This window comes from Ipomoea triloba, chromosome 9, assembly GCF_003576645.1.
Source record: "Ipomoea triloba cultivar NCNSP0323 chromosome 9, ASM357664v1".
Lineage (NCBI taxonomy): Eukaryota > Viridiplantae > Streptophyta > Magnoliopsida > Solanales > Convolvulaceae > Ipomoea > Ipomoea triloba.
The window spans coordinates 4,668,869-4,683,810 of NC_044924.1; the positions used below are offsets into that span (position 1 = coordinate 4,668,869).

The 14,942-nt window shown below is 33.1% G+C and overlaps 2 protein-coding genes across 2 annotated transcripts; both read left to right on the forward strand.

The window, feature by feature from the left end:
* The first annotated feature begins 3,641 nt into the window (after window positions 1-3,641).
* LOC116030386 (GDSL esterase/lipase At1g28580-like) lies at window positions 3,642-5,920 on the forward strand. The gene is made up of 4 exons (XM_031272616.1): window positions 3,642-3,906; window positions 4,159-4,389; window positions 4,722-4,870; window positions 5,106-5,920. The coding sequence occupies exons 1-4, from the start codon at window positions 3,648-3,650 to the stop codon at window positions 5,622-5,624; spliced, it is 1,158 nt and encodes a 385-aa protein (XP_031128476.1). The 5' UTR covers window positions 3,642-3,647; the 3' UTR covers window positions 5,625-5,920.
* Window positions 5,921-9,265: 3,345 nt separating this feature from the next.
* LOC116028643 (GDSL esterase/lipase At1g28600-like) lies at window positions 9,266-11,474 on the forward strand. Its single transcript, XM_031270418.1, has 4 exons — window positions 9,266-9,570; window positions 9,676-9,903; window positions 10,312-10,460; window positions 10,688-11,474. The coding sequence occupies exons 1-4, from the start codon at window positions 9,306-9,308 to the stop codon at window positions 11,204-11,206; spliced, it is 1,161 nt and encodes a 386-aa protein (XP_031126278.1). The 5' UTR covers window positions 9,266-9,305; the 3' UTR covers window positions 11,207-11,474.
* The last annotated feature ends 3,468 nt before the right edge of the window (window positions 11,475-14,942 follow it).

A 14,942-nucleotide genomic window follows, 5' to 3' on the forward strand; every position in this document is an offset into this window, starting at 1 on the left:
GTGTATGTATTGGCAACTTCGTTAGATAAATCTAACTTAATTTAGGAAATCAATATCATAAATTAAAAATGAAATGAGTCATTAATGGAATATTTTCTCTTATGCAAAACATATTTGGGAAAATTGTGGATCAAATGAATTGTGTTTGGAATGAGTTTGATGACCCATTGATTCCAAGCGGATCTTTGTGAAAAGACATTAGATTGTTTTTTGGGTACCCTCTCTTTCGATCCAAAAAAAAATAAATAAATAAAAAAATTAAACACGGGCTTGACTCAAAAGTAATATGCGCACGTACCATGATCATCATTTGATATTACTGTCATATATCACATACAATTGTTGTTGTTTAATACAACAAAAATAATTTCTTTAAGAATTAAATTTCAAGGAATTCAAACTCTTCCGATCCATTAATCAATCTTGTGAAAATAAATTTTCTGAAAATTTGAAAAACATATCATTAAAAAAATTAAAATCCTGCGAATTAAACAAGTGAAACCATAATGAAAATTACACCTACCTCCGACCCCCTTGTCTTCACCTACTTAGCGTTGACATTTTGCCAATTTATTTGCTATATAGTTTGATTGTTGTAAAGAATTGCAGCCCTAAATCAAATTGTTGTTCTTTGGTAAAAATCAAGGATTGTCTTTTGGTGAAAAATAAAGAGTTATTATTTTAAAGAGTTGTGATGGTGAAGTGGAAGTAATATTAAATTACATTGAAGAATACAAAGGATATAATACGCCCAATAATTGGATTGTCGATCATGTCACTAATAAGTCTTGGGTAGGCCTTTATGGCCTCTAAACATAATAACCTAGGCCTTCGAATGGTGCGACCTAGAGGCCCAAAATACACCAAAATGTTATGCCATGGGCTCGGGTCCGCTGATCAATATTCATAATTTTAGAATTCTATGTTCATAATTTTATAATTTTATGTTTACAATTTTAGAACTGTATACTCACAATTTCATAACTCTATATTCAATAGTATAACACAGTTTTTTAATTTATATAACAAAATTGTAAATATATAGTTAAAATTTTGTAAATATTGAATAATGTAATTTTGTATATTGAGATATAAAATATAATATTGTAAATATACAGTTGTAAAATTATGAGCATAGAATTCTAAAATTGTAAACATAAAATTTTTAAATTGTGAACATGAACCTGAGTCGATTTGCAAGTGGACCGGGTCCATAACATAATTTGTCTCCTTCTTGAATTGCATTCGTAAACTGAAATCTGAAACGCCAAACAATAATATCAACCTCAATATTTTAAATTGAATATGGGTTCCAGCATGATATGCTTTAATGCATGAACATTTAAAACTCCATGGAATCAGATTCCACTTCTCACTCCCCATGCATTGTCGTACCTAGTGGTAGTGGTAGTTGGATTGCAATAAAATGTTCGAATTTTCTAACATTAATTCCTCACCTATATATTGTTCTTAATTAATTGTGAGCATAAATATAATATGTGCAGTCCAACTATCAGCTTAGGCTTTTAGTTGAGATGGAGCACATGCTTTAATTTGATATCAGAGCTGCGCTTGGAATCCACCGCACACGTTGAGGGGGCGTGTGAGCATAAATATAATATTTGCAGCCACGTGTTGCGCTTGGAATCCAACGTGCGCATAAATATAATATGTGCAGTCCAACTATCAGCTTAGGCATTTAGTTGAGATGGAGCACATGCTTTAATTATGTTGTTATGGAACCAATAAATATACGGCAGAAATTAATAGATTTTTTTTTTTTTTTGTGAAAGAGAAATTAATAGAGTTAGGTGCAAGAATAGTAATACGCGCACATACCATAATCATCATTTGATATTATTGTCATATATCACCTACAATTGTTGTTTAATACAACAAAAATAATTCCTTTAAGGAGACGTTTAAAATTTTAATTCCTCAAATTTAAAGAATTAAATTTCAAGGAATTCAAAGTCTTCCATTAATCAATCTTGTGAAAATAAATTTTCATAAAATTTGAAAAACAAAATCTTAAAAAAATAAATTAAAATCCTGTGAAAAAAATTAAAAAATTTAAACAGACCTTCCGTCTTCAGCAGCCCCAATGATACGATGTTTATTTTTAGATAGTAAGGTTGTGCTTGTCAATGAAACAAACCTTATTTTTTCCCAAAAGACAAACCTTGGTTTTCACCATAGTGTAAGTATTTTCTCATATATATAATATAATATAATATATTATTAAGTGATTGTGGTGCAAGTAGATGATTAAGTCAGTTAGTGATTTTAACTTATAATATAATATAATATATTATTAAGTGATTGTGGTGCAAGTAGATGATTAAGTCAGTTAGTGATTTTAACTTAGATATTCAGTTTAGCTTTAACTGAATATCTGCCTATATTGATGGCATGTAGAATTTTAAGCAAAAGAGTCCTTCCACTGTGAATAAAGTTTGCCTATTTTATTTTATTGCAAACTACTAGATGGATTGTGCTGGTTTATGCAATGTATATATAATAATGGCTTAACATGAACTCAAAAGAATGTTAACATATAAACAAATCGTAGAATATATATTGAATTATTATTTTAAAGAGTTGTGATGGTGAAGTTGAACCATTAACATGAAGTCAACAGAATATTAAAATATAAATAAATCGTATAATATATATTGAATTATTATTTTAATTAAAGAGTTGTGATGGTGAAGTGGAACTCAAAAGTATTAAAATATAAATAATGTTAGTTGAAGCCCGGCTAGAGTGGGAAGTTCTTGCTTTCAAGAGATTCCTTTTTCCATTTAGCAATGAAATGAAATATGAATTAAGCAAAATAATTAAGTCTTTGGAGAGGGACAATACTATATATGTAGATACGTAGATGACTTAATCTGCTCTAATATTAATTGTAAGTATCAATTTTTTGTCCAATCATAAGTCGTTATCTTATCAATAACATATCAGATCACTCTCTTATCATTTATAAAATACTATTAATGATGTGACAATTGATATAGTGAATTATTTTTATGATAACAGCTTAAGTTAAATATGGTCCCCTAACCGCCGAACAATCCAAGCAATTAACGAATTAACGCAAGTAGATATCTAATCATCTTGTATTGGTTCCTGTTAAACAACACAAATTAAAGCACATAAAAGCTAAAGGTGTATTTATTAGTAGTAAAGGCGTAACCCGTAAAAATTATAACTAATAGTAAATATACAATTTTATTATTATTTTTTAATTATATTTCCTTTTCGAACTTCACCCATGTAACCAACTGAGTTACTCATGGAGGTTTATTAGTATTATTATTGAGAAGCTGAGTAGCAGTCAACCATGTTTAAATATATAACAAGATGTTAGATTCATCCTTCTAAGCCCGCCTCAACCCATTAGCAATATTTAATTATTGAACGTAACCACATAGTGTGTTACCACTTACGAATCACTTCACATAGGTTATGGTTTACAAACCTAAATAAAAAGGTAGCTGAAAGATGAAAAGTAGTTGAAAGTTAAAAAACTATAAGCTCGAAGTTAAAAAGACTAAAAACATTGATCTAATTAGTAGGCCAGTGAAAATTATATATATAGTCGTTGGACCTTAAGTATGTGTACTACTTCACTAAACCCTGTCATGGCTTCTTCTAGCTTTGTTGTTACCATGTTACTATCATTCTTCTTACTAACATCACCGGAAAATGCCGCCGCCGCCGCCGCTCCGTACACATCCCTCTTTAGCTTCGGGGATTCGTTAGCCGACACCGGCAACCTCCTTCATATCTTACCGGAAACAAACCCGCCTCCCCACTTTGCCCTCCCACCTTACGGAGAAACCTTCTTCCATACCCCCACCGGCCGATTTTCCGATGGCCGTCTCGTCATCGACTTCATCGGTACGTAAATGCGTTTTTTTTTTCTTTTGAGTATTACTGACTCTGTTACAATGTAGTATCTATTCATAAATTACTTTTTCAATATACTGAAACACACAGAGACAGCCGCGCCTCCATTGAGGCTCGAACTCACCCCTTTCACATGGGGTGCAACCGGATGCCACTAGATCCCAACACATTTTTTATTATTATTACTTTTTATTTTGTCGGTGACAGTTTAGTTGATAACATATGTAACTATTTGTGTTGCAGCCGAAAGTTTGGGGCTTCCGTTTCTTCCGCCGTACATCGGGGAGGAGAAAAATGAAAGTGGCCGCCGGAATTTTAGTCAAGGTGTGAATTTCGCCGTCGCCGGTGCTACGGCTTTGGACGATGCATTTTTTGAGGAAATTGGAATCGATCATTTCACCCCTAATGTCTCCTTGTACTGCCAATTGAATTGGTTCAAGGAAATGTTACCAACCATTTGCCACTCCTCATCAGGTAATTTTCTTTTATTTGAGTGTATACAGATTTTAGTGTTCAAGATTGCATAGTAAAATTTGTAATAATTACAAAAATTTTATTATATTTTTTTGAATTTGATTTCATCTATTTGATTTTTCTAAATGTAAGTCTGAAATTGGTTCTTATTTCTTTATTCCCATTTGATCATATATATATATATATATATAGGTAAAATACATTTATTAATTTGATATCAGTTATTCCGATCCAGGCGGTATCCTTGATTATTGTACATGTATATTAAACATTTGTTAAATTTTCTAATATGGTTGACTCGATTATTATTGTTGATTTGGGCATGTATGCAGAATGCAAGGAATTTCTTAAAAGCTCATTAGTAGTAGTGGGTGAAATTGGAGGAGATGATTACAACTACGCATTCCAAGTAGAAATATCAACTGATGTTATTAACTCATACGTTCCAAAAGTCATCTCTAAAATTGGCTCAATTGTCGATGTAAGATTTGTTTTTAATAATAAATGTTGGACGTTTAATTATACTACTTGCACGTATATTATGTCGCAATATATATTGTTAGAGTTAATACCCAATATATTTAATATCATGTGATAAATCTAAAACCTTATATAATGAGAACTCAAATTCAAATCCACTGGCTGTGAATCTAATTTGTACTTTTCCTTTAAGAATCTAGCTTTTAACTCTTTAATTTCCTTTAATTCTAATGTAGGAACTGATTGGCCTAGGAGCCGTTACAGTACTTGTGGCAGGAGAGATACCAAAGGGATGCTCAGCAGCTTATCTAGCAAAATTCATGAGCTCCAACCAGAATGACTACGATTTTGAAACTGGATGTCTGAATTGGCTAAACAACTTTGCAAAATACCACAACAGCCTTTTGATTAACGAACTTAATCGCCTCCAGGAACTTCACCCCCACGCTACAATCATCTATGCTGATTATTACAACGCGGCAATGCAATTTTACCTCACCCCAGACAAATTAGGATTCAAAGAAGGGGCACTTGTAGCATGCTGTGGAGCAGGAGGACCATACAATTTCAATGAATCTTTTAAATGCGGGTACCCTCCAACAAAATCGTGTGCTAACCCAAATTTGCATGCTAATTGGGATGGCGGCCATTTAACAGAAGCTGCCTATAAATGGTTAGCCCATAGTATACTCACCGGAGCCTATACCGACAAAAACCTTAATACAATTTCTACTTCCTTCAAAGCCACTTCTTAAATTTAATTTCTGCATTTTAATTTGTTATGTAATAAATTTATGTATGCTTAGTCTTACAAGATACAGGCACCGCCTATTATGTAAGCACCTATTATGTATGGTGTTAGGTGTATGTTATTTGTAATATAATATATGTCACGACTCACAACACTTGAATTGGGGGAAATAGTACCACCTACCATTCAGTAGATGAGCTTTGATAAATTAGATTTAAAGCTCGAATCTCACTGAAAATATATAATTCTGTACGAGTTGTTGTATTTAAGATATTTAATTTTAATTTTATTTGGCATGAATTATTTTTTAATGTTTGACTTTACAATTACATTAATTATTCGCTTACCAACTGTCTTAAGCGGTTGGGTTTGCTATATCTTATTTATATACACTGATAATTTATAACTAAATCATCCTCCGTGCTATTTTCTTGAAATTTAAGCAAGGATAACATCAAAAAACATAATTGATCCAATTCATTTTATCAATTGCACTATATATAATATTCGTTGTTATAATTTATATAATTATATATCGATCCAAATATTATAATAAATTCATTTCGTACAACGCACGGGTGAAAATACTAATATTGAATAACAATGAAGAATACAAAGGATGTAATAGGACTAAACTAAGCGGATTTGTCATGTCACTAATAAGTCTTGGGTAGGCCTTTATGGCCTCTAAAACTAATAACCTTGGCCTTCGAATTGTGCGACCTATAGGCCCAAAATACACCAAAATAAGCATTAAAACTTAATGAAAATAAGTCCCAAAAGCAAAGCAACATCTTGAGCTTGAAGAATATAATGATGTAGTAAATCATGGCCATAGGTTTACGCTAGACTTGATCAAAATGAGAATCTTTCATTTCACTTTAAACTTGTAATTACGGTGTAGATTGAGAACATATGTTCATCTTAGGTCTTGAGTGCATGGCCTCTTCATAATCTACAACAATTCCTCGAGTAAATCTAGCAAAGAAAATACATGGCTTCTTGAGAGATGTTAAGTTGACAAAGTGATTGTGCTTATAGAAACTTGAATAAGATTTTGGGCCTTTAGCATTTAGGTCTGTGATGATCAGTTGAGACACACCTCACATTTAACTTCTTCTATCAAGTCTCCATGGTAGCAGCAATGAGGCCCTCAGAAATCCGAGTTCGTTTCTTACAAATGACGATTCTCCCTGAGTCAGCTTCTATGCCTCCTGGAATGAACGTCGGGTGGACCCAGACTGTTAAACGGACGAAGAAAGATCCAGGTTTTTTACCAAAAAAAAAAGTATGCAAAATGCTAGATGAATGCAAGAATCATGTTGCCCACACAGATAAAAGAAAGAAAAATGTTTTTTTTTCCCGTATTTTTCACCGTCTATCATCCCTCATTGGCGTTATTAAGTTAAAGGGCTTACTAAATGGAGGATGAATAATCATATTTTCATTGATAAAAAGCATGATTTAGTGAATAGAATGGGATGAAAAGTGGATGAGACTCTAGTAGGATTTTAACAGAAAACAGGGGATATACCAAGACAGTAAGAGTAAGACTGCTCAATAGAAGAAGAAACACGTTTACTTTTCCTGTAACAATTTTCGTAAAGAAATGTTTAGCTCTTCACCCTTTTCTGTTTGCTTTAAGAAGAACAAATCACAATTTAATACCAAATCGTGATGTTTACTTGTTTAGTGTGAGAGTCCTTAGAGTTGGGGACTCAACCTTTTGAGAGAAAAGAAAAATCTATCGTGATATTTATTGGGAAGTAATAATTGTTGTTGACTCTGTATTATTGTTTACTGATTCTCTAAGTAGTTACCTGTAGAATAGCTCTTTCTATTTGTATATTTCAGCAGGTAATTGTTAGGCTTTCCTCTGTATATATACATGCTACAAATACTCTATAATGCATTGAACTTCACTTCTTATCATATTAGTACAGGTACAAATTATTAAGAGAAACTGACAAATTATTTATAAAATCCAATTTTATGTGGTACATTTTAATTTGATAAATAATTGATTAAGAGACATTTCATTTGATAAATAGTCAATTATAATATGACTTTTAAAATAAGGAGTAACATTTTTAAAAGGCTTGTTAGTGAAAATGTCTATACTATGAATAAGTCAAAAATTTTGTCACCAAGTGGAATAGTTCTCTAAAACAGAGTCATTTATTATAAGGAGAAAAACTTTATAATTTTGTTTTTTTTTTAAGGCTTTGCCTTGTTAGAAAAGCGTAGTTGCATATGTAACATTTCATTGCGTAAGACAATGCTAAACTGCACGAAAGTTGTCGTCATCTTATGTGGGATTAGTAAAATTTGGAGCGTACATTTGTAACTTGTATGTTTTGATTTGTGGTTATACGTAACACTCAACGTACCCCTAAAGCAATAAATATGTTAATTGAAGCCCGGCTAGAGTGGGAAGCTCTTGCTTTGAAGAGATTCCTTTTTTACTTTTAGCAATGAAATGAAATATGAATTAAGCAAAATACGTAAGTCTTTGGAGAGTGGACAATATACTATTTATGTAGATGACGACTTTTAGTATTTAGAGAGTAGACAATATTATATATGTAGATGTCTACTCTAATATTAATTGCTAGGCTCAATCTTTTGTCCAATTATAAGTTATTTTATCAATAACATATCACTCTCTTATAATTTATAAAATAATATTAATGATGTGATAATTTACATAGTAAATTTTTTGTGGTTTTTGAGGTGCCACTAAGAAACAGAGGAGGGAGAACAAAAAAGGAAGAAAAAGAAAAAAAATTTAAAAAAAAAAAAAAAAACCCTTGCAAGTACTATGCATGTTGTCACCGGCACGCGGTATCTGCCAAAGCCTTTTGTTTTCCTTTCTCAAATCGTGGATCCCACAAAAATTTATCTTTTGCAGGAGAAAAAACTAGCAAAAAACATGGTCTACATCAGTTGAAAAATCAAGCTTTGTTTTCGTACTGTTCTAAAAACCTCAAAAAATCCATTGGTATGTATGGAAGCTCTAAGTTCAACTTGGCCTTCTTGGTTAATTTGAGCTAGTAAGCTATGGGAAACCTAGGCTGATTTATCTCATTGTGATCATTTGCTAGCTAAGATCACAAAAGTGGGGTTTACCCTATGAACATGCACCATCGGGCAGTAGTTGTGAGTTTTCCTTATCATCCAATAAAGAATAACGTTGCGTGTTCGCTACTAATTATAACTTTTAGTATAGTGTTAAACACTCGATCCTGACCATTAGTATTAGCAAGTCAATAAAATTGTGTTTTCGCTACTAACTGTGACTTTTGGCATAATGATAAATATTTGATCCACAGTAAATATTAGCAAGTCTTCAGGCCTTCAGAGATTTCCATGGTTTTGGAAGGAAGATTTCCATGGAGTTATAAGACACTATTTATATAACTCTTAAGAGTTAAATTATTCATTTGAGATGTGAATTTGGTCTATAAATTATTTCGTAGCACCTTCTACCATTTATTTTAGCATTAATAATTCTTTTATTGTTCTGATTAAAATAGAATAATTTTTTTGTAATTAAAAAAAAAAAGTTGGATATCAAACGACATATAACATTTCTGTGACGCACCAATTAGTGCTAAGAACGGATTTGTGAAAATTATATATAGTCGTTGGACCTAAAGTATGTACTACTTCACTAAACCCTGTCATGGCTTCTTCTGTGTTTATTGTTACAATGTTACTATCATTCTTATTTCTCTTGTTACGAACATCACCGGAAAATACCGCCGCCGCCGCCCCCTACACATCCCTCTTTAGCTTCGGGGATTCGTTAGCCGACACCGGAAACCTCCTTCATCTATCACCGGAAACCAACCGGCCACCGCACTTTGCCCTCCCACCTTACGGAGAAACCTTCTTCCACACCCCCACCGGCCGATTTTCCGACGGCCGTGTCGTCATCGACTTCATCGGTACGTAAGCAATGAACTAAACGCGTTTTTTTTTATTGCTTTATTTTATTCTGTTGATGACAGTTTAATTAGTTGATAACGTACGTAACGGCATTTTTGTTGTAGCCGATAGTTTGGGGCTTCCGTTTCTTCCGCCGTATGTCGGGGAGGAGAAAAATGAAAGTGGCCGCCGGAATTTTGGTCAAGGTGTGAATTTCGCCGTCGCCGGTGCTACGGCTTTGGACGACGAATTTTTTAAGAAAATTGGAGTCCATCTCACCCCTAATATCTCCTTGGACTGCCAATTGAATTGGTTCAAGGAAATGTTACCAACCATTTGCCACTCCTCATCAGGTAATTTTCTTTTACTTTTTTTATTTGATTTTTTTTTTCTTTTTTGTATTTCTTGTTATATATTCCACCACCTTTGCTTACTCAAATTACTTTTTAAATTCCATCTTTTGAAAAGGGAATGCTTAATCGCGTCCATTTTAAGCCACTTAATGCTTTAGAAAAAGTTTTTGTACGTGTAGTTGGATAATATACCTGGCGGTGTTGAGCATATATATATATATATATATATATATATATATATATATATATATATATATATATATATAATTTAGACAAAATACATTATTTATTAAGTTGATATCAGTTATTCCGAGTCCTATTATCCTTGATTACTGTACATGAATATTAAACATTTGTTAAATTTTTTAATATATTTGACTCCATTATATTGTTGATTTGGACGTGCAGAATGCAATGAATTTCTTAAAAGCTCATTAGTAGTAGTGGGTGAAATTGGAGGAAATGATTACAACCATGCATTCCTTGGAGGAATACCAACCGATTTTATTAAATCATACGTCTCAAAAGTTGTCTCCAAAATTGGCTCAGTTATTCATGTAAGAATTGATTCTAATAATAGATGTTAGACATTTAATTATAATACATGCACACGTATATTATGTCGCAATATATTTGTTATATCCTGTGATAAATCTAAAACCTTATATAATGAGAACTCAAATTCAAATCCACTGGCTGTGCTTTAGTGATTTAGAATCTAATTTATACTTTTCCTTTAAGAATATAGCTTTTATCTCTTTAATTTCCTTTAATTCTAATGTAGGAACTGATTGGCCTAGGAGCCGTTACACTACTTGTGCCAGGAGAGCTCCCAAAGGGATGCTCAGCAGCTTACCTAGCAACATACATGAGCTCCAACCAGACCGACTACGATCCCGAAACTGGTTGCCTGAATTGGCTAAACGACTTCGCAAAGTACCACAACAGCCTTCTGATTAACGAACTTAACCACCTCCAGGAACTTCACCCCCACGCTACAATCATCTATGCTGATTATTACAATGCGGCAATGCAATTTTACCTCACCCCGGACAAATTAGGGTTCAAAGAAGGGGCACTTGTAGCATGCTGTGGAGCAGGAGGACCATACAATTTCAATGCATCTGTTCAGTGTGGGTACCCTCCAACAAAAGGGTGTGCTGACCCAAATTTGTATGCTAATTGGGATGGCATGCATTTAACAGAAGCTGCCTATAAATGGTTAGCCCATGGTATACTCACCGGAGCCTATACCAACAAAAACCTTAATATAATCTCTAGTTCCTTCAAAGCCACTTCTTAAATTTCTGCATTTTAATTTGTTTTAAGTAATAACTTTATGTAGCTTAATCTTGCAAGATAGAGGCACCGCCTATTATGTAAGCACCAAATATGTACGGTGTTAGGTGTATTTTATTTGTAATATATGTCACAACTCACAACACTTGGGGAGTTTGGGGAAATAGTACCACCTACCATTATGTAGATCAGATGAGCTTTGATAATTCAGTACGAGTTGTTTTCGGTTGTTGTATTTAAGATATTTAAATTTTATTTTTATTTAGCATGAATTATTATTTTAATATTCGATTTTACAATTGTATCAATTGTTCGCTTACTAACCGTCTTAAGCGGCAGTTGGGTTTGCTATATCTTATTTATATAGACTGATAATTTATTACTAATCATCCTTCATGCTCATCACTCATCACTCATCAGAACAAGCAACTGCAACATTTCTTTAATTTGGACCAATTATCCATAAAAAAAAAAAAAACAAAAACAAAAAAAAAACAAAACAAAAAACAAAACAAAACAAAACAAAAAAGTTATACCTTTGTGAGTTATCTTTAAATGAATCACCCTAGATTGAGACTTGTCTTTAGAACCTAACAATGCTAACCTGCTGGGAAGGAATATATTACACAACAATTTCTTTCCTTCTACTCCAAGTTTCGTTCTTACTTTACACTTTGAAAAAATGTATCTATCTTGTTGCTTTCTCAAGTAATCTAACCGTACCATTATTACAATACTTTTTGTCAATTCTGAAACATCAAACTTTAATTTTTTCTATGGAATTTTGAAAACTTATATGGCTATAAACTCTAAATCTGAGGACCCTTCACCTCTTGTCTTGAGAATTGTAAAAGAGGTAAATTGTGGGATATATCTCAATAATGCAAGATCTATGTGTTTTACTTTTTATTTTCTTAGGTTTTTTTTTTTTGATAATAATAAAAAACCTTCATTAAATATTAGAAACAAGTACAACAAGGTTCAATGGAATGTAAAACCATTCCATACAATCTGACATAGAACTAAATTTTCTAGCTAAGCTAATAAAATTTAGATTCGCAGACTGTATTACAAGAGAGTTTTGATCCTTATAGGACCTTAAAACTTTTGTCAGCTGATTGATGGCCTTGCAGAATGTGTACATGTTGACCTCTGGACGGAGTAACTTGCAAACCCCCTGAGTCTTTTTCTTCGTACTGAAGTCTATTGACATTTTTTCCAACTGAAGGTACATATCCAGCCTTGTGTTTTTGACCGGTTCATCAATGGGTATCCTCCCCATTAAACTGATGTTCTTGAGAGGCATTCCATTGTCTTCTACTTCGATCAGGATGACTATCACACTAGTCAGGACCATATGTATCTTTGAAGCACTCCAAAAAACGAACCTCGTAAAATAACGAGAAGGAAAATAATAAACTGCAATAAATGCAGAAGGAGACACTGCAATAAATGCAGAGGGAGACAAAACAACAACAATTATTAGAAGACAATAAAAAGAGTAAAAGACAAATAAGTTAAGAGCTCGAGACGCAAGGGTCTTAAGGCTATCAACCTATATTACCCTACCCCTATTTTTTATTATTAATATATATATATATATATATATATATATATATATATATATATATATATATATTATAATTATTATCAAGATGGAAGATGGCGAGGGACAAGAACGCCGTGGTGGTGGTGAGGTACGGCGGTGGGAAGGCGGTGTGGTGGCCGTTGGTGGAAGAGGCGCCCTGGTGGTGGAAAGTAGAGGCTTAGGTTAAGATTCTCTTCCATTAAAGATTTAAACATGAATAATAATTGGCACTACACTCACACTTAGACTTTTAACCACGGTCCAGGACAATTGAAAACTTGCATGACAGTACGAGACATAGACAAGACTTCAAAAATGATTTCTTATTCTACATTAATTAGTTTTATTATTATTAATTTTTTTTTTTAAAAAAATCTAACACAATATGCACGTATTGCCGTGAGAGCTCAGCTCCCTCCCAATTGGATGCTCAACAGCTTGCCTAGCAACATTCTTGTGCTCCAACAAAACCGACTACGACCCAAAACTAATTAAACTGTCTTAATTGGCTAAAAGTCGTTGTTCTTGGGTTTGTCTCGTTCTGTTAAGATCTGTTGTTCTTGTGTTTTAATTATTAGCCCTAAAAATAATTTATTTTTTATTTCAAGATTTCCTAAAAATTGGGCCAACCGAAATTCCACCACTCTTTGATGGTTTTATTAGAACATGACTTCTGGATTATAATTCGGGTAATGGGCGCTGTAAAATAAATAAAGGAAATTAGAAAAAAAAAACCATTTTAATATGTAGAATAAGTACAAACAAAAAAAAATAATGTGTTAAGATAAAGGTCTGACAAGGGCTATGTTAAGTCTAAGAAGGGACAAATCTGCTATGTAACCACCGCCATGTATGTAGGGGCGAATCCGCTGGTGAGGAGAGATTGATGTTGTATGGTATGGCTTATATGAGAAGAAGCTTATTCCTAAAAGTCTAAGAAGAGTCATTACTTATAGGAGGAAGAAGCTACTGAGCTTGTCAATTTTCTCGAGAAGTTAAGTTGCTCCGTACATCTTATATCGTAAATGTCATAGAGCCACATAAATTTCGCGACAATAATGTGTGGTGCGTGTTGGTGCACCTTGCCAGCCTAATTGCTCATTGATCGAGGCGTGTGAGCCACATGCACCCAAGAGAGGCCATGATGCTCCCAACTATGGTCACACAAGCCACAACCTCAAGTCCAAGTCATAAGGCCGCACAAGCTTGGTATGACCTTGTCATTCCGTTGCACGGGATTATTACTGACTAAGTGGCTACTACTCCTTATTTCAATATTATTGTATCATATTTGATATTCCCTAAACTTTCTACAGTGTCCCACTTCTAACCCTTTCTCTCCAATGTTTACACCCCAAATCCTTAAACATTTTGTCTTATCCCAATTTGGATCAAATATTCAATCACACCCTCCAACCTTTACACTCCAGCCCCCTAAAGTCTTCGCCTTCTCTCACTTCGCACCCCTAACTTTCTTCTCTTTCTACCTAGGCCCCCAAATCGTGTATGCGTGTTAAAATCATCATCTTGACCTAATTAACTTCTGGAATTCACTTCACATTTCCGTCACTCTTATTCTACCAAAAAAAAAAAAAAAAAAGGAATTACAAGTTAAAATTACTTTTTTCTTCTTTTTAAATACATTTTTAGAATGGGTGGAAGAGAATATGGAAGTAGAATATGGATATGGACTGGACTTAGACTTGGTCCAAGCCCATAACTGATAGGAGAGTAAAATATTATTGCAAAGGATTAAAATATTCTTATGAAAGTATCTTTTCATTATTTGTGTTTTATAAAAAAGAAAATCGAATTTTGGAAAAAGAAGAAGAAAGGAAACTACGTACTATAGATAGAGAAAGGAAAGAATCTCTACATTAACATGAAGAGAAGAAGTACATTCAAAACATAAACAAAGCTGGACATATATACTTGTCCAATCAACAGAAACAACTAAAACCTTGCATGAAAAATGAAACCAAATAAATTCAAAAAACTAAAATAATGCAACTACTACTACTTTGTCAACTCATGTGTTAATACTATAAAGTATAAATGAATGTTATTATACTCATGGAATCAATTGTTGAAATATTGTTATTGTAAACATTTTTTGCTTTGAAGATTTTAGTTTAAGTAATTAACAAATACG